The sequence below is a fragment of the Triturus cristatus genome, chromosome 6 (assembly GCF_964204655.1).
Source record: "Triturus cristatus chromosome 6, aTriCri1.1, whole genome shotgun sequence".
Lineage (NCBI taxonomy): Eukaryota > Metazoa > Chordata > Amphibia > Caudata > Salamandridae > Triturus > Triturus cristatus.
In genome coordinates, this window is record NC_140589.1 from 723,663,951 (window position 1) to 723,683,796 (window position 19,846).

The 19,846-nt window shown below is 45.1% G+C and overlaps 1 protein-coding gene across 5 annotated transcripts in view; it reads right to left on the reverse strand.

Moving 5' to 3' along the window:
* The window catches only part of CRYBG1 (crystallin beta-gamma domain containing 1), a 901,344-nt gene that overhangs the window by 178,173 nt on the left and 703,325 nt on the right, over positions 1 to 19,846 (reverse strand). For all 5 annotated transcript variants that reach the window (XM_085611232.1, XM_085611231.1, XM_085611233.1 and 2 more), the window contains 2 exons: positions 4,030 to 4,180; positions 644 to 783 (listed from right to left, as the gene is read on the reverse strand). In XM_085611232.1, the coding sequence (XP_085467358.1) occupies positions 644 to 783; positions 4,030 to 4,180 (291 nt within the window). The remainder of the gene's footprint in view (positions 1 to 643; positions 784 to 4,029; positions 4,181 to 19,846) is intronic.

Below are 19,846 nucleotides of genomic sequence, written 5' to 3' on the forward strand. Positions count from 1 at the left end.
GAGCGAATGGAAGGCAAAGTGGATGGAAGAGTGAAAAGAATAGAGTGGATGAATGGCATAGGGTATGGAAGGATGATGAATTGATAATAGGATGGATGGATGGAATGAGGAAAGATTGAATAATGCATGAAAAAATGAATGGGTGTAAGAATGGAAAGAAGAATTAATTGCTATCAGTGGGTGGAAGGGAGGTGAAAGGGTGGATGGATAGATGCGTGGATGTAAGAGAGAAGGGAGCTCTGCTAGGGAGGGGTCAGCTCACCGGCTTTGTGCCATATGCGTTTTTATTTCAAAGTGGGAGGTCACTTTAATTTTCTGGCTACTCCCTTGACTAGACATTAGTTATTGTTAAGAACCAGTGTTCACACCTTTTGCTATCTCTATCAGCAAGTTAAGATTCATATAAACTTTGCAATCACATATGCATGTTTAACATCGCTCCTCCTTAGCAGCAGGAGTGTTTCTTTAATGAACCAACAAGTATTTGCACAGATGTAACTATTTAGGGGAACATATAAACAGCTGCCCTTCAGAATGAAAAAACTATTTGCAAAATAACTATCACCTTACCTAATAGAATACCTTCTAAGCAGCAAGAACAGTGACTGACAATATTGCTGAATGTTTATAACAGAATACTTACACTCCCCAATGGACTTTTATGGAACACGTCTTTTGTAATCTGTCAAACACTTGGACTTCTTCTGTGTCATCGAAATATGAAGTCACCAATCCCAACCCGTCAGCTTCTGTAAAGAGGTCTATTTGGCATATTCTGTAATCCTGTGAAAACGAGAATCATTTTATTTAATGATGAGCTATTCTGTTCATTTTGGTAAGCATATTTTCATAATAAATAACCAGGTGTTTCGATCGGAAAAATTCACTAGTCCTTATAACAAGCAGATTTTTAATTCTGATGATGTTGGTTATACCTGGTCGCTACAAAAAAATCCAACTCAAGAGTGGCTGATGTTATGCTATTGGTGACTCCGGTGGATACTGGTACCGGCCATGGAATAGGACACTTGTAATGAAGTCCTACATGTCTACATCACCCTTACTACTCTAGTGCCTAAAGGGTTCAACATAAACACACAAAATATGTTGTTTCATCTTATGATACATTTTCAAATGTTTTTCTTGTGCAAGCCAGTTCACATAGTTACTAACAAGTCGTCACAACTGTATAGATTTCCAGGTTTCTTATGATCCCAGCTTTTTAACATGGAGATGCACTAGAAGTACTATGGCTTTCAATTTCACTCAGACAAAAAAAAAAGGCATGTGTCCATACTAAAATATTTGCCTAAGAAAAGGTAATGTAGTCTCTACTGTTGGCTGTAGATATTGGTTACCCGTTCCGTGTGTGTCACACTGCTAGACTCGGTGGCACTTCTCCAAGGCTTACGTGCATGAAATCAAGACATGAGGGCTACACCAGACAACAAGTACATCTATTCAGCAGGCCGAGGTAGCATCAGGTTTCAGGAGCAATGCTGGCACACCCGTACGGATCAAACAAAATGTTCTTTGCTCCTTCTCCCTTGGGGTGAACACTGTTAAACTTTTTTATGGTTGGCAACTGAGGCGCCTCAGTACATCAGACTGAAAGGGAACCTCAATATCACTGCCCAACCTGGCTGATGTCATTATCTAGCTGCCACTGCAAAGATTGTTTTTCCCCGCTTTATGTAGATGCTCTGCAGAAGTGGATTTATTTCTTCACTTCTTTAAGCTTCATCTTTACTGATCTAGTTGAGAACATAGTGTGTTGAATCCAACAGGGGCACATTCCTGATATCAGGGTCGTACAACAGGGTCACCAAAAGCTAATTTGCTGTTTGGAAATTGTGAAAGGTTGCACTGGAAAGCCTTGTATGGAGCTAATACATAGACCTAGACACCAATTCTTTGTCTTAATACTCAGAATGACAAATTGACGCTCTAGCTGGATGCTACATATATGCCAATGTTATTAGTTAATAGGCAAATCCTTATTTACGTCCTAATCGATTCATGGATTCAGCTACTTCCTCACGACCAATGGAGTCAAGCTGCATTAAGTTGAATACCCACTAATCAATCCCTAAAAGGAGGACCAGGTCAGCAACAGCTGCAGTACAATTAGGCCTTAATATTTTCATAGGTGTACTACACTTATTTTGCACAAAGCAATTGAAAGGCTGCTGTACTTGGTCCTCTCTACAGGGTCATCCCCAAACATTTTGCCTTCACCCCTCCCGCTTTCTGAACCAGTTTTTGTTGGCTTTTAGGACTCTGCACTTTCTACTGTTAACCTGTGCTAAAGTGCTTGCGCTCACACAATAAAACATGGTAAAATGTGGCTGCCACCCAATTGGCACATTAAATGCCTTTATAAGTCCCTAATGCAGTGGTGCTACATGTACCCAGGGCCTGTATATTAAATGCTACTAGTGGGCCTGCAACACTTATTCATCCACCCACTTAAGTAGCCCTTTAAAGCATGTCTCGGCCCTTCCATGGCAGCCTGTTTCCAGTTTTAAACTGCCAATTCGACCTGGCAAAATAAACCCTTTCCCAGGCTTAAACCTCCCTTTTTAATACAAATACATGTAAGACACCCCTAGGGTAGGGCCAAAACAACCCATAGGGCAAGGTGCATTGTATTTAGAAAGTTGGACACATACTTTTAATTTTTACATGTCCGGGTAGTGAAAAAAACCTAATTCTGTTTTTCACTACTGTGAGGCCTCTCTCCCATGGGATAACATTGGTTTCCTTATTACATTTAATGAGTGCTAACCTTTGATTTGGAGCAGGTAGAAATATCCTGGACTCAAACAAATTGTAATTTAAAATCCTCTTTAATGGTAAAGCCAGATTTTCGAATGCAACTTTGAAAATGCAATTTTTAGAAAGTTGGCATTTTCCTTCCTTAAACATTTTGAGGTCTTCAAGGAGTTCGGGCTGCCTGGGCCTGTTATTTACAACACGATCAGGAATGTTTACTCCAGTCGTGTCTTCCACTTCAAAGCTGGCTCCAGGTAGAAATAGTGGAACCTCAGATCAACTCTTCAGTTCACTCCTGGACCCGCAGAAGACTACAGAACGACTGTCTTGTACTCCAGAGGACTGCCCTGCTGCTTAAGACCTGCTTTGTTTCTCAGAGGACTGCGCTGCTGCTTGAGGCCTGCCTTATTTCCCAGAGGACTACCCTACTGTTACAAGAGGACTGCCCTGCTGATAGAGACCTGCCTTGCTGCTTGAAGGAGAGAGGAATTTCTCCTTGAACCCGGGACAATTAGAGTGACTCCAGGGGTCAATTGGCCGATCTCCTGCTCTGAGCTACGGGGACATAATCTCCAGAGGCCTCCCTGCAACCGCCCTGTTGACTTGCTGCAACTGCACCTGCCTGAGCCCTGGTGGCCTCTCCTGCTTTGAGATTCTGATCTCGAAGAGGTGCCTCCCACGTTCCTGGACCTTTGGCTGGCATCGGCTGAGCTCCTCCTATGAAACCCTGAAGATCTGAACTGTGTGCGCTGGACTTTGAGAAGGCAACTCTTTCAGCAGGACTAACCTGGTTCTTGTATCCAGCGGCACTTTTGCAGATGGCCTGAACTTGTGACTGTGTCCCAGTCTAGCGCGACCAGATACCCACAGTTAGCGATTTCTGCTTCTTGTCGCTATTTTTACTTAAATCTTTAAAAATGCATATCTCCAGTTCTAGTCATTGGGGTTTTGTCACATTGGTCTAATTTTATGTATTCAGTTTAACTTTATTCTTCTTAATTGGTGTGGTATATCGCTTGTATTGTACTTTCACCTTATTACTGTTTGTGTGCGGCATATATACTTAATACAGTGCCTTTATGTTATGCATGGCTGCTTTTGTGCCAAGCTACCAGGTTAATTTAGTGACTTTTTGTGGTTCTCCTTGATAAGGATTGTGGTTGTTGCTGGAGAAGGGTGTTACCAACCTCAATCAAAAACTCAATTTGTCACACTGACCCAGTGGAGATCTGAGAAGTAGGTAGTTAATATTACCTTAACGACTTGACGTAGTGACCCAATCACGGTGAGTGGAGCTCCTTTCTCTTCAGAAATCTCTTCACCCCACAGATTGGTAAGTTCCATTTCACCTTCCTCCAGAGGAATGGAGAGGCCTTCAAAATTAGGCTTCTCATAGAGTAGCCAGCTGTGGATAAAAATAGTTATGGCAGTTACATTCTCATGTTCAGCATTAAAATTAAGCAAACACAAAGACATTATGCAGATCAGGTTTTCTATCCAAACTTTGTTTCACTGATCACACCGTACATTATTCTCTCAACTCCTTTTAACTGTGACCAGTAGCAGACACCCGTAAAGTGCACGTGGCAGTGGAATGTATCCTTATTAATGTGTGCAGCAGAATATCTCCATAAGGTACCCTTCACAACAGAAATTATACTTTAAGGCTCATTGACTTAGTATTCTCTTCCTTCCCAGGTGAGAAATTCAAATGCTTCAGATGCTACACTATAGTACCTATGTAATCAAGCATTGACCAAGCCACTCCGTGTCAGCAGGATACAATATCGGCCATTGATGTAGAGTACATGCGGATTTCTGGAATTTGCCTTAAATGGCAAAACATTCAAAATGTGCAAAACTTGCGTCCACTTCTTACAAATGGCACATATCATGTAGAACAATTGTGCAGACACCCATATGATGGAAATAAGATCAACATGCAGAACTATAATAGCAATGGTAAAATTGGAACTAGCAATTCTTCTCACCACGAGTAATTTTCTTTATCACTTACGTCATAGTAAGATTACAACGGGAGGAGCTAGGCAAGGGTTGTTCAGCAGCAAGTGTGCCTTCTATATCAACCGTCATGCAAAACCAAGGCAAATATATGTGAATGTACTACTTTGCACTTCCGCTAATAACAAAATCTCAATATGTAAAGAGAACCACAATACTGGGGAAACACAATACATCTCTTCTTTCAATGGTTCAATCAAAACAGATTTTAAAAAATGAATGTTCCCACTTTAGATGAAGTTTGTCTACATCTAGATCAATGCAACTGGGGATTCTGGGGAATGCGCCTTCGAAGGATGAGCACCTCTGAACCACCTTGTGGATTGGATACAGACAAAATAAAATAAAAAAGGCTCACTTCCCCTGTTATCTCAGGCAAGGTAGTCTAAAATCTGCATTTGATAAATACATAATGTTAAGAAACCAGATCTCCATAGCACCTGTACAACACACCAATAAAAGTTCAGAGAGGGAACCACTGATGTGGGTGTGCATGGGAAACAACATGGACAACCGCCTGGGCTGCCAATTGGTTTAATCTTTTCAAAGATTGAAGAAAAAAGTGGTTGGATAAAAGTGTGCTTGACTCTCATACAGGTTTTGGGGAAGTGCCAGAATACGGGATGAGCGATTTCCTCATTGGAATTTTTATGGTTGTGTCCCAAAAGACCTAGTGTATCAGCGTAACCACCATCCTACAGTTGAGTCGACATGACTGTCCAGAAGTCTGCCTTTATCACTGATCTGAAGTCGTCAGATTGAAAGCAGGCTCACTTGAGGAGGCTAGAGATTGTGAAAAGGGTCACACTCTGTAATTCACATTATAGAGAAACAGGAGTTTTTAGCTCTCTCCCACAATTCACCTCAAACAAACCTGCATTAGCCGGCTTAAACCATTAGCCAGGAAAACTCTATAGGGCCAATTCAGACGTACAACTCAGAGGAAGGGACATGTTTTCTAACAGCAGAAGGCAAAACAAGAACAGTCACACAAATCTTGCTTGTCTCAATTAGGCAGAAATATATTCACCATACTGGGATGTGAACCGCGGCATGTTCCAAACTCAAATACGCTTCACATATGTAATTGTAATCAGTAAAACGGTAATTAACACAGAAATATAAAACAGAATAGCAAGTATGACCAATTCAGTCTTACCTAATGCTGCCTGTCCTGGACTGCGAACATGTTTATTTTTACCCTCACTATCAGCACAATTTAAATCTTCCTTTCAAATGTTTTCTCATCTCCGCCATTTCTTTTGTTCAGTTGTTTTAAATATTCATTGCTCTATTTATGAACAACCATTTTGTAATGCTGACCCTGGGCACAATTCCATTTCTTGTTTTCAACCTCTACTTCAGCGAATACTTCTTTACTGAAACACTCTTGCATCATCTAATGTGCAATTAATATGTTAAATGGCAATCAAATTGTGACTTTGCCATCTGCCATTTACCTCCTGTGTGACCATATTTTGAACCTGGAGTGATTGTAAGCTGGGTAGTTTAACTATTGAACTATTTTGGTGGTCGGTCTCCCGACTGTCTGCAATCAATATTATCCTACTTGAGGGGTGGTTTCTAGGATTAGGTACAATATGGATTCGCACAAGCAATGTGTGCCTTTTTTCGACGGTTCCAACTACCCCAATGCTTTGCATGTGTCCTTGTTACAATCGGCACGCAATACATTTTGTTACCTATGCAATGGTATAGACAATGAATTCAAAATCACTGAAATGATCCACAATAGTACTACAGTAACATCCCACTGTCACACTGTTTGTTTCCCTCACTGTGAATTCCATTTACTCGCATACATTGTACACTTTAAAATTAGCTAGGCTCTGCTGTTGATGACTAATCCCTTGCCAAGGACTGTCAAGTTGCTTTGCAAGAGACAAAACAAGTTTACATTTATGACATTGATCACACTGCCTACATCCATTCTCACAGAATGAAGCACTATTTCCAAACCAGTCACCATAGTCAGTAAGAGCAGGCTGGGCAGACCACTTTCAATCTGCATTATATTTATAAATGTGGCCTGCGAGCATATGCAGCTCAGCTTTTATATAAGTCTTCTGTAATTTCTCCCAAATGGAGTCATTTAAGGAAGCAGATTTGAGGTGTAGCAAAAGAAAATTGAAATAAATTTCAGGAAACTATGTTTATAATCCTTGCTGAACCTCCTGCTGACCTGAAGGCTTGTGATAATGCTTCAGGGATACATGAGTGAATCGCAGCTCCTGGCCCTTGCAATAGCCATCTCTGTCTTGTGAAGGCTATAATAAATGGTAGTAAGCAAAAGGATGTGCTGTAAATTATATGCAAAACCAAAGGAAATGATGGACGGAGTGTTGAACATTGCAAGCACTCACCCCCAGTCAACTGATCTTGGTTTAATCCAGCACCGTTCTTTAAACCCACTCTGCCACCCCAGTTCAGACATGGCCATATGCAAATCAGTCTGACCCTGTGCCTCATGGGAACAGTCCAGCCCGAACTGCCAAGCCACGTCTTCCCTGGACCGGAAACAAGCTTCCTAGGACCGGTTTCTGGCATTTCAGCCGTCTTCAGCCAGGCTTCCTTGAATCCAGTGGCAAAGTGAGCAAGGGGCTCACGTCTGAGCATACCCTGCCAAGTTATGGCGAACAAAGCAAAACCAAAGGGAATGATGGACGGAGTGTTGAAAATTGCAAGCACTCACCCCCAGTCAACTGATATGAGTTTAATCCATCACCGTTCTTTAGCCCACTCTGCCACCCCAGTTCAGACATGGCCATATGCAAATCAGTCTGACCCTGTGCCTCATGGGAACAGTCCAGCCCGAACTACCAAGCCATGTCTTCCCTGGACCGGAAACAAGCTTCCTAGGACCGGTTTCTGGCATGTGAAGGCTATAATAAATGGTAGTAAGCAAAAGGATGTGCTGTAAATTATATGCAGCATCTTTCTTTCTTTTCTCTAATGGCAGAAGTCCAGCCATTACTACACAGAGCCAAAGGCACATATTTATTACCCCTCTAGTTTGCCTTTTGGTTTTAAGCAAAATAAACTTTACTCTAATTGTATTAATTATGGATCTATAACTGTTATCAAAACAGTGCATTAAGACACTTGTGCAGGTTATTTTCTCCAGCGATAAAGTCTTTTTGAGTCCACATTTAAGCTTTCAGACCTGTAAGCTTTCATTTTTTTTTTATAACATAATTAAATTCTTTGTGGAACTTTTCTTCTAATTAGTTAACTTTTCGACCCAGGGAATGTAGTGTGCTCCCTAACTTCAATATATGCATCTATTTTCAGTGGGACTAAATCAAACAACTACTAGACTTCATAATGTGAACAGAACGTTGTTGCTCATTGTTCGAGCCGCACTCAAAACCTGGACCTCTCCATAGCTTTTGATACAGTCTCCCACAACTCTCTCATCAGAAAGCTTCAGCATTTGGGTATCTGTGGACCAACTCTCAAGTGGCTATCCTCCATCTTCATGGACCGAACTCAACGAGTCAGTCTTCCCCCCCTACACCTCAGAACCCAAGAAACTCATCTGCAGTCTCTCTCAAGGATCGTCGCTCAGCACAACACTCTTCAACATCTACATGACGCCCCTCACGGATATCGTCAGAGCCCACGGAATCAACATAGTATCCTACGCCGACAACACACAGCTCATCGTCTCCCATACCGACTCAACCAGCACCGCCAAAGCAAACTTTGCGAACTGCATGACCAACGCCGCTGCTTGGTGAAAAACAACTGCCTCCAGCTCAACACATTGTTACATAACAATAGGGTATACCTAGTACCCAGCTGGTCCTGGGCCAATAATGATACATACAACAATGGTCCAACTGACCGGTGAACTTCTAGAGAAGACAAATAAAGATTAGACACCCCACAATAATGAAAACGAACAATGACCATGTTGACTTAATTGTCAACAAAGTTTATATTAACAATTCGTCATCAATTCATAATTTTTACGGTTGCTCCAAAGTGACAAGGTGAGTAAAGTGCTCAAAGTAGTGCTTGTGAAGTGAAGGAGATGTGAAAGATAAAATTATCAACATTTACAAGGATGAAAGAGACCTGTCAAACAATATTTCAAAAGACTAAGTAGCCCATTTCTCGGCTTCTGGGCTGAGTGAGTGAGCACAAGTCCAAATGTAAGTACAGTCAACGTTTTGAACCCAGAAAACTGGAAGAAATTAAATCCTTACAACAGGCTCTTACTCAGGACAATTGGAGGAGCAACCTATAAGGTAGGTAGATTTATCATCAATACTACTGCTGGTTAAAAGGGGGGGGGTGTAATGGCAAGATAATGGCAATGAAGCTCACCTCAGTGAAACGCTGCTCAATGTACGGTGTAGTGTAGGCAATAGGGTTGGTTCGCTCCAGATATCAGAAGTTCTGAGACACAGCATGTACAGGACTGATACATAAAGGGAGGTACATCAGTGTTCAATCGGATTTGTCAAGAAAAAAAGTTTCTGGTCCATTGAGTCAAATACCCACAGGATAAGAGCTTTACAAAAATGAAGCTGGGCCTTGGGGGTACTCCGGTAAGGAGGATTGAATCCAAAAGGTAGTGAGGAGCTTTGCATCAATGGTAACGTTGCAGCCTCGGAGGTACTCCAGCATAAATGATTGTGATAGGACAAGCAGCAAGCGTGTTCCAAAAAAAAGGCAATGCCGAATGAATCTGCATTATTCTACAGACAAAAGAGTAGTGGGGGTAAGATGCAGGTGAGCGTGCAAGTGCCTAACATAGAACTAAAGAGAGGTTAAGTGCTGCAATAGGGCATAAGTTCTGTAAAAGCTCCGAGACTAGTAAGTTTAACTCAGATATCAAATGAAGGTGAGGGGCAATTATATTGTTACAACCAATTAATTAGAGCGAGGTGCGTGACACAGTGTTGCTGCGGGGTAGAAAAGCGCTGCAAAATAGACAAAACCTCTATCAATGCTCACAGAATACTTTGTCCGCGGGAACCGGGACCCTAATAGAGGTGAAGGAGTCATTTAGATGATTACACCCAATAACTTACAGCGAAGGGCTAGGCTTTCACATCTCATTCACTTCACAAGCCCATCACCTATTACTTGTTGCTGAAGGAGGGAGCAGCCAGGACACCAAGCCCCAGCAGTCCCTGAGGCTATTGCTGCCTTCATTCGGCACCCGGAGGCGCATACATTTCACGCTCGGGCCCCGCAGCACGGTAGCCTGTCACCTGTTGCTTGTTGCTGAAGGAGGAGGCAGCCAGGACACCAAGCCCCAGCAGTTCCTGTGGCCATTGCCACCTTCACTCTACGCCTGGAGGCGCATACATTTCACACTAGGGCCAAGGGCGGGTCCATCTGCACTTGGTCGAGGCTGGACTGGGCTTACTCTCTTGGTCGGCTACTCCAGGTCACAGCCTGTTCTGTGCGAAAAACCTTCATCAATGCCTGTCAATCGGAGGGCTGCTCCCGGACACAGGACTACTTGTGAGTACCCTTTTCGATTAGCTAATTATCCTGGGTATCTGTGAGGAATTTGAGCAAACTTGAGCAAAGCATGGTCATCCTCTTTGTAGCCCTTCCTGGGTCAATTGGGTAACTAAACTTTTTTACCAACGGGCCCCGTTTGACTCAGCCTAATGGGAAAATGGAAGGCTCAGCCAGTGACTCCTACGAGCTGTACCACTGACACATTTCTCGCAAAGGGTGTGGGAGCTATTAATAAGGAGATAGATCGGACAGAGAGGCGGCTCTCAGTAGACCTAGGATTATGGGATAACGTTTTTCACCTACCTTGCCACCGATCCCCAAGCCACCCAGGTCATGCCCCCCCCAGCTCCATCTCTATTGTCTTCAAATTTGGTACCAGTTGAGTCATTCCTTCCTGAGCCTTCAGCCTCGAGGCTTGAGCACCCCCCCCCCCGTCCACCCCACCCACAGACCTGGCAGGTTCTCCTGCTCATAAACGGACACGGAAAGCCAATAGGACCATGGAAGCTCCTGTGACCAAACGCCAGGGACACGCAAATGCTGCAACTCAGCTTATTGCGGACGAATTGCTGACCCACCTAGTGCCAGCTCTACATAATCTCCCGGTGACTCTTACGGACCTCTTATCTCTGCTTCTGAATAGATTGGATAAGCTGGAGATAGCTTCTAGGGATCTGGCTAGCAAAATGGATATCCTTTTGACTTCAGTGGCCAAACATTCATTTTATCAATTGCCAGAGCGTCCCTCATTAGCTGATACCATGCCCTCGCTAATTCCCCAAATAGCAGTGGTACCCTGCATGCTAATGCTAAAGCCCAAGGGAGTTATGGTCTAGCATACAGAGTTAGGGGCTGGTAGAACTTGCACTGTGGGACTTGGCGCACCCCATGTTGCTCGTTCTAACTAGATCCTAGGTCTTGCAGACGTCCCTCACATAGTGATGCAACCACCCAAGGAATTCTAGCTCCCAGTGATCGACCTTCTCCCAGCATGCGCCCTCTACTCTGTGGTTCTGTCAGGGGTGCCCCGCTTACCGGCTGACAGAGGAATCTACTGTCCAACTGATCAATAAAGCTTCCCATTGGTTGGCCCTGCACTCCGGGTATTCTGTCAGTGATCATAATGATATATTGATGGCACGGAGGGTGGCTTGGATAGGCCCATCAAGGAAAACCTTTGAGGGAGAGTGCATCATTATCTCGGTACGATACCCAGAGTTAGCACAGAAAATCCTCTTTGGAGCATCTTAATCATTTTTCCCAACCACATACATTAAACTACTCCCGCTGAGCTTTTTCTATAGACCTCCGCAGGGCACCTCAGGGGAGGGACCTCTTACAAGGGGCAGGCTTAATGGAGGAGGCATGGGGCGGCCATTGCTACTTTCAAACTTTTATGCCCCCTTTGCCGATCTGAATGAGTTGGATTGACTTCAGAAGGCTGAGGGGACACTCATCTGTCCACTCCAACAACAAGGCCCTTTGAGACAGAGTGTAGAGAAAGCTAGCCCCCCACTAATATCGAGCCCAAATGCGATTCGATCAGCTTCCCTTCCTTTTGCGATTCCCATGAATAATCTCATGCGCCTCTTTCTTCACTACCCCTCCCGGTAACACCAACCACATTCCCGGTAGAGAATTTAGTCTGATCTCCTGGAACGTGGCAGGTCTGTATTACAAGTTTACAGACGACAGATGGCTACTGTATGTGAGGTCATACAAAAGCATATGCTTACATAAAACCTGGGAGACGAAGAATAATTTTTTCATGGGCGGGTATAAGACTATCTTCTGCCTAGCGTCAGACTCAATCATGGGATGAGCTAGTGGGGGCCTCATTATATTTGTGGACCTAGAATTATGTAAGGATTTAAAGATTTTAAAGTGGGACTCTCATGTATTCCAGGGTATAGAATTGCCTATGGGGAGAGCACCTACACTTGTTATATCAATTTTTATAATGCCAAGAGGGGGAGGGCAGGTCCTCCAATTTAAACGCCTTAAATTGTGCCCTAGACTCAATAAAGGAGGACGGTTGTGGGCACATGAATCTTATTTTAGTGGGCGGTTTCAACTGTCATTTGTGCCCATCCTTTGGAAAGAATCAGCCGATTGCCCAGCCTTGCCCACTTTTGAACGACCTCCACATGGAACACACCACGGAAGGGAAGGTGTTAAACAACCTCTTACTTACTCACAAGCTGGTACACACCCTAGACCAGTGGCATTCCGGGACTATTTCTCAATTGGCCCAGACCTATAAAGGAAGGGGTTCTTCATCCATCATAGACTTTGTATTTGTGACAGCACCATTTGGTGTGATCGCCGCTGCATTTAATATAGAGCTTAGTGCTTTTAGCAATCATAATCCACTGACACTTGTGCTGATAGGGCTGGGATACCCCTAATAGGCCCCAGAAATCTCCAGGCATCTTTAACCCCCACTGATCAGGGTAGGCTCCTTCGATGGGCGAGCATAGATGTAAAGGCCTTTAACCACAGCCTTTTTTCTTCGTGTCAGAAAGAGACAGGCGCATGTCTGGATCCTCACACACCGAGCGAGGACATTTTAAGCTTGTTTTCTTCCATCGCTCAGGTAGTTTCTGGCCTTTTAACCACACAGGCAGAGGGGCGTGCCCCAGCTTCCCCCTCATGGTTTGATCACAAGTGTTCGCAGGCTTTAAGGAGGTTAAAAGCAGCCTTGAAACAGGTGCCACGGGAGAAAGATAGAGTTTCCTCGTTCCGATGCCTTTATAAAGAGACGCTGAAAGAGCGCAGGCTCCGACTTCAAAAGCAGGCTTGGGAGGACCTAACCAAAGCAGGCGAACTGAGGGATTCATCCTTATTTTGGAAAATCATCAACAGCCCATGCTTCGCAGACCCAGTCAAACCTACCGTGTGCCATCACATCAAGCCAAATCAGTGGGTGTCTCATTATGAAAACGTTTAAAACAAAGGCTGCCTGGGCGACCGATGCGTAGATATACCTCCCTGCCTGGCGGTTTCCCCCATCAATTTTTCTCTGGAGGAGGTATCTTCAAGCATTGAGTTATTGGCACTAAACAAGGCACTGGGCCCTGACGGCATACCCACGGACCTTTTCCACGATATCATTGAGGTTTGGGCTCCTTTATAGACCTAAGTCTTAAATGCGACAGCCTCAAAGGGGATGTTGCCCTCCTGGTCCACTGCTATTATAGTACCAATTTTTAAAAAGGAGACAAGAATAACACGCAATCTTACCGTCCAATCTCCCTTATTGACGCCGTAGTCAAGGTTTTGGGTCGGGTACTCTTACACAGATTGTCTTTGTGAGCCATAGATAACCAGATTTTATCAGATGTCCAATATGGCTTCAGGGAAGGTTTGTCAACTAAGGACCAGTGGCTCAACATTTATCTCTTGATTTCTAAATACACAGTGGCACAGCCGGGCGCTCTGTACATAGCTTTTATGGACCTTACGTCCGCTTTTGACCGGGTAAACTGGACTAAGTTGTGGGACATATTATTAACCACTCTGGAAGTGGATCCTTGCATTGTCCACTTACTTATATCCTTCCATGCCCACACCACGGCGACAGTGAGATTTTCCCATGAGGGAGACCTTTCTAATCATTTTAATTGTGCACGGGGTGTGCGCCAAGGCTGTATTTTAGCTCCTTTTTTATTCTGGGTGTATATTAATGGCCTCGGGGCTGCCCTTTTGGCACTCCAGCCAGACTCCCCTAGAGTAGGCAGGAGAGCTTTGCCAGGACTATTTTATGCAGACGATGCGGTGCTTATGGCCAGTACGGGCCGGGGCCTGCAGGTTTTAATAGATGGTTTTGTGGCATTCATGGACAGGCTGGACCTGTCTGTTAATTTTACCAAGTCCTATGTTTTAGTGGCGGGTCCCCGGGAGCTCCGGACGAAAAGTTTTAAAGCCGGCAACCATACACTTGGTAAGGTCACTTTCTTTCCCTATCTGGGTGTGTTATTCGATGACAAACTACAGCCCTCTTAAACGGGAAGCTGAGCTTACTGAATAAATCCTTGGGAGCCATCACAAGTTTTGCAAGTAGATTGGGTTCATGGGACCAGGAGGCCATCTTAAAACTGTATAAGTCTAAAGGCACTTCAAGAGTTTTATAAAGCAGTGAAATTTGGGGGTAAGTGCACCCACACAGATTACAGGTGGCGGAAAATACGTTTTGGCGCCGGATCCTGCGAGTCCCCCAAGGCACGCCAGCCTGGTCTGTGCAAGAAGAGCTAGGGGTTAGTTACCTGGCAGATCAAGTGGCAATTAAACATTTAGTGTGCTGGATAAAGATACGGACATGCGAACATAAGGGTTTAAACCGCATGATTCTATTTGATTGTCTGGCATTGGATCATTGCAATAAAATCCCTTGGATACAATACGTAAAGGAGTCTTTCCAGGCAATAGGAAGGCCAGACATTTTCCTTGCACATGACACTTTAATTCTTGGGGACGTTAAAATCATAAAAGACTTACACCACAATTTTTTTTCCTGCGAATCGGGAAAACACTGAGCTTGGTAAATCCTCAATGAGGTCCTATGTAATGTTAAAATCGGACCCTGGTATCGAACCATACCTATCAGCCTTAACTATTGCTCATGGTAGATTTTTAATTACACGTTTCAGATTCAACCAGCGTCATCATTTTTTAGCATCTCAGACTGTTTTTTTTCTTTCCGTTAGACCAAAGAGATCCCTGTGGCTGCGATCTTCGATCTCTTCAGTACACGTTACATTTTGAACTATTGTGTAATCTTTTTTCTTTGTCCAGAAAACGCTTCCTTCGGCCCTTGTTAAAAGTCTGAAGTTTAGGCAGGCCAAAGTAGCACTCTTGCACTTACAGTTGTTACCTAACCCCTTCACACACTGTGCAGTGACAAGCTTTTTGAAGGCCGCTTACAGATCTAGGCTTTTTTTTTTTTGTGCGAGGGTCTGTACAGCCTTGTCCCCCAGAGTTTTAGCAATTTGCACAGTTGTAAAAAAATGAATATGCTACTTACCAGTATGCATCTGTTCTTGGCACGTAGGGCTGCTGACCTTCATATCTGTGCATAGATCGCCGCCTAGTGTTGGGTCCGGATGATTGCACATTGTTGTCCTGGAAGAGTCTAAGTATCACGAGATAGGTGGCTCCTCCCCTGGACTACAGTGCGCATGGGCATCCTCTCCATCCTTAGATTGTTTTTCGCCATTGTGGCAGTCATGGAGTAGATACAGTAAGTGATGACCATGCTATACAGTAATTCTGAGTGCTGCAGCCGCTACAGGCGCCGGGGAGGAGGGTGGGCGATATGAATGTCAGCAGCCCTACATGCCAAGAACAGATGCATACTGGTAAGTAGCATATTCAGTTCGAGGCATGTGGGCTGCTGAATTCATATCTGTGCATAGATTATATAGCAGTCCCTCCATTAGCGGCGGCTGCCCGTGCCAGCTGCAGCAGTCTGAAAAAGAGTTTTGAGAACAGCCTGTCCTACAGCTGCCTGCTGTTTTGAGTGTACATCTACGCAGTAGTGTTTGGTAAATGTATGTATAGTGGACCATGTAGCTACTCTACAGATTTCCTGTAAAGGAATGTTTCCTAGGAAAGCCATGGACGCCCCTAACTTTCATGTTGAGTGGGCTCGTGGGGGAATCGTTAATGTGCGTTTAGGTTTTTGATAGCAAATTTGAATACATTTAACGATCCATCTGGCTATCCCTGCTTTGGAAATGGCGTTGCCCTTGTGTTGTGGGGAAAAGGCAACGAAAAGTTGTTTTGTTTTCCTAAAGTCCTTAGTTCTGTCTATATAGTACATGAGGGCCCTTTTTACATCTAGTGTATGGAGCATTCTCTCTGCGACATTTTGTGGACTCGGAAAGAAAACAGGCAGTTCAATAGTTTGGTTCATGTGGAACTGCGATATCACTTTGGGCATGAATTTGGGGTTTGTACGTAGTACAACTCTGTTTGCGTGAACTTGTATGAATGGCTCTTGAATGGTTAGTGCCTGGAGTTCACTAACTCTTCTTAACAAAGTGATTGCCACTAAGAAAGCTACTTTCCAGGTGAGGAATTGAATCTCACATGAATGGAGAGGTTCAAAGGGTAGACCCATGAATCTGGTGAGGACCACATTGAGGTTCCACACTGGTGCCGGTGGGTGTCGTGGGGGAATTACTCGTTTGAGTCCCTCCAAGAAGGCTTTGATGGCAGGCACTCTGAATAAAGAGAGGTGCTGCCTGTTTTGAAGATAGGCTGCGATCGCGGTTAAATGGATATGTATAGAGTTGTATGCCAGATTGCATCCGTATAAGTGTAAGAGGTAACAGATGATGTTTTGAATGGATGCGTCCAGCGGGTTAATGTCATTGTTATTGCAGTAAATGACAAACCTCTTCCATTTAGCCGCATAGCAAGCTCTGGTAGTGGGTCTTCTGGCCTCCTTGATGATGTCCATACATTCAGGTGGCAGGTTTAGGTAGCCAAACTCTAAGACTTCAGGAGCCAGATTGCCAGGTTCAGCTGTTGCGGATCTGGGTGCAGAATTTCGCCATGGTTCTGCGTCAAAAGTGCGGGTTTGATCCGCAGTCTTTGATGCGGCACCACGGAAAGTTCTAGAAAGGTGGTGTACCGTGGTTGGCGTGCCCATGTGGGAGCAACTAGGATGAGTGTTAGTGAGTGTTGTCGCAGTTTGCGTGCCACTAGCGGTATCAATGGCGCTGGGGGAAAAGCGTACGCAAATCTGCCTGACCAGTTCATCCATATCGCAGTGCCCTGTGACTGCGGATGTGGGAACCTGGCGGCAAAGCTTTGGCATTTTGCGTTTTCGTTTGTGGCGAATAGGTCTATCTCTGGATGACCCCACTGTTGGAAGTACGGTTGGAGTACTGACGGATGTAGCTCCCACTCGTGCATCTGGTGGCTGTGTCTGCTGAGCAGATCCGCCATCTGGTTGTCCTTGCCGGGGAGGTGTTCCGCCATGAGGAATATGTTCCTCTGAATGGCCCACTTCCACATGCTCTGAGCCAGATGAGACAACTGTAGAGAGTGCGTTCCTCCCTGCTTCTGTATGTAGTACATGGCAGTCATGTTGTCCGTCCGGATCAACACGACTTTGTTGCACAAGTGTACTTTGAATGCCTTCATGGCTAGGAAGATTGCCATCAGTTCCAGACTGTTGATGTGCATCTTGTTTTGCTGAGTCGTCCATAGTCCCTGCACTGTGTAATGGAGTACATGAGCTCCCCAACCCTGGAGAGGGGCGTCCGCTGTCAGTATTATTTGTGGAACGGGCTCTTGGAACGGTCGGCCCTTGCAAAGGTTTTGTGGATTCCACCAATGCAGAGAGTTGTATGCCCGACCGCTCACCAACACTAGGTCTTTTAATTGTCCGTGAGCCTGATTCAATTGACGTGCCAAGCACTCCTGAAGTGGGCGCATATGTAGTCTCGCGTGCGGGACTATGAAAATGCAGGAGGCCATCCTGCCTATCAACTGCATGAACACTCGCGCAGGAAGGGAGTGTTGAGGTTTGAACTTTGAGATCAGCAGTTGCATGCTGTTGATCCTCACTAAACTTTGCTGAGCTGTGGCTGCCAGAGTGTTTATGGTCGCGCCCAGGTACTGTCGTACGTGTGGGGGTTGGAGATGTGATTTTGGGTAATTTAGTGAGAATCCCAGACTGAAGAAGGTGAATGGTGAGGGACATGTGGCTGGCACATTGCTGGGCTGACTTTGCCTGAACAAGCCAGTCGTCCAGGTAAGGGAAGACGTGAATGGGTTGTCTCCGTAGATGTGCAGCCACTGTTGCTAGGCACTTGGTAAAGACCCTGGGTGCTGTTGTTACTCCGAAGGGGAGAACTTTGAACTGATAGTGATGCCCCTGAATAGTGAACCTGAGATATTTCCTGTGTGATGGGTGTATGGGTATGTGGAAATACGCATCTTTCAAGTCCAGTGTGGCTAGGAAGTCTCCCTGACTGAGTAGCGGTAGAACCTGCTGTAGGGTGAGCATATGGAAATGCTCTGAGAGAATGTAGTGGTTGAGGGGTCTCAGGTCTAGTATAGGTCTGAGCGAACCGTCCTTTTTTGGGATTAAAAAGTACAGAGAGTACAACCCTGTCCCATGTTGGTTGACGGGCACGACCTCTATTGCACCTTTTTGCAGCATACTTAGCACTTCCTGCTGCAATAATGCCAAGTGCTTTACGGACATAGGACGGTGCTTTGGCGGTATGTTGGGTGGAGTGGACGTTAATTTGAGACAGTAACCGTGCTGGATAATGTCCCTGACCCACCTGTCTGTGGTGATGGTTTTCCAGACTGACAGGAACTGTTGGAGTCTCCCCCCGACTGGTGTTATGTGGTCGGGGGGCAGGGGGAGGGCGTCACTGTTTGTTTTTGGGGGAGGACCTGGTGTTGCCGTACCCACGTCCTCTGCCTTTGGTGCTGGATCCACGATATCCACCTCTGGTGGTTTTATCATAGTTACTTTGTGTGCCCCCTTTATTGTACTGCTGCTGTGACCCCTGACCTCTAGCTGCTCCTCTATTCCCGGGGCGACGAAAGGAGCCACTACGAAACTGCTGCATCTGCAGAGCCCCCATTGATTTTGCAGTGTCAGTGTCTTTCTTGATTTTTTCGAGGGTAGTGTCAACTTCAGGGCCAAATAAATAGTCTGTGTTGACCGGTTGATTTAAGATATTGTTTTGAATCTCAGGCTTGAAGCCTGAGATTCTCAACCATGCGTGCCTCCTCAACATAGCGCTTGTGTTGATTGCCCTCGCCGCAGTGTCGGCTGCATCCAGTGCGCATTTGATGGATGCATTGGTAAGGAGTTGTCCCTCTCTGATAAGAAGCTCCGCTGCCTCTTTATATTCATCTGGCAAATGTTGTAGCAGTGATTCTAGTGTGTCGTAGTGGGACCTATCATAACGGGCCAGGTGTGCCTGTGTGTTGGCAATGCGCCAGATGTTTGCCGCTTGCGCTGCAATCCGTTTGCCTGATGTCTCCAGCACTTTGGACTCCTTGTCTGGGGGAGGAGCATCACCCGTTGTTTGTGAGTGGGTTCTTTCGCGAGCATTAGCAACAACCATGGAGTCTAAAGGTAACTGACCCCTAATGTACATAGGGTCTCCGGGTGCAGGCTTGTATTTCTTTTAGATTCTGGGGTTCAGCACCCGTGCCCTGGTTGTTTCTTTAAAAATGTCTTTTGCAGGTTTTAGAACGCCTTTTAACATTGGCAGAGTTTTGACAGTTTTTTCAGAGGAGGCGAAAGTGTCCACTAAGAAGCCTTCTTCTACAGTGTCAGAATGGAGTTCCACTCCATGATTGGCAGCAGCCCGTTCTATGAGGGCATTAAAGGCAGCAGTGTCCTCTGTGGGAGATGTTTTTATATTATAAAGCTGCGTGTCAGGAGTATCTGGTGCGGTACCCTGGTCGGTGGGGTCATCCCATGCCTGATCTGGGTCTTGCAGGTGATCATCAGGATCGATATCCCCAGGGTAGGTGGTATCATCCCCTACATAGTCCTCTCCTG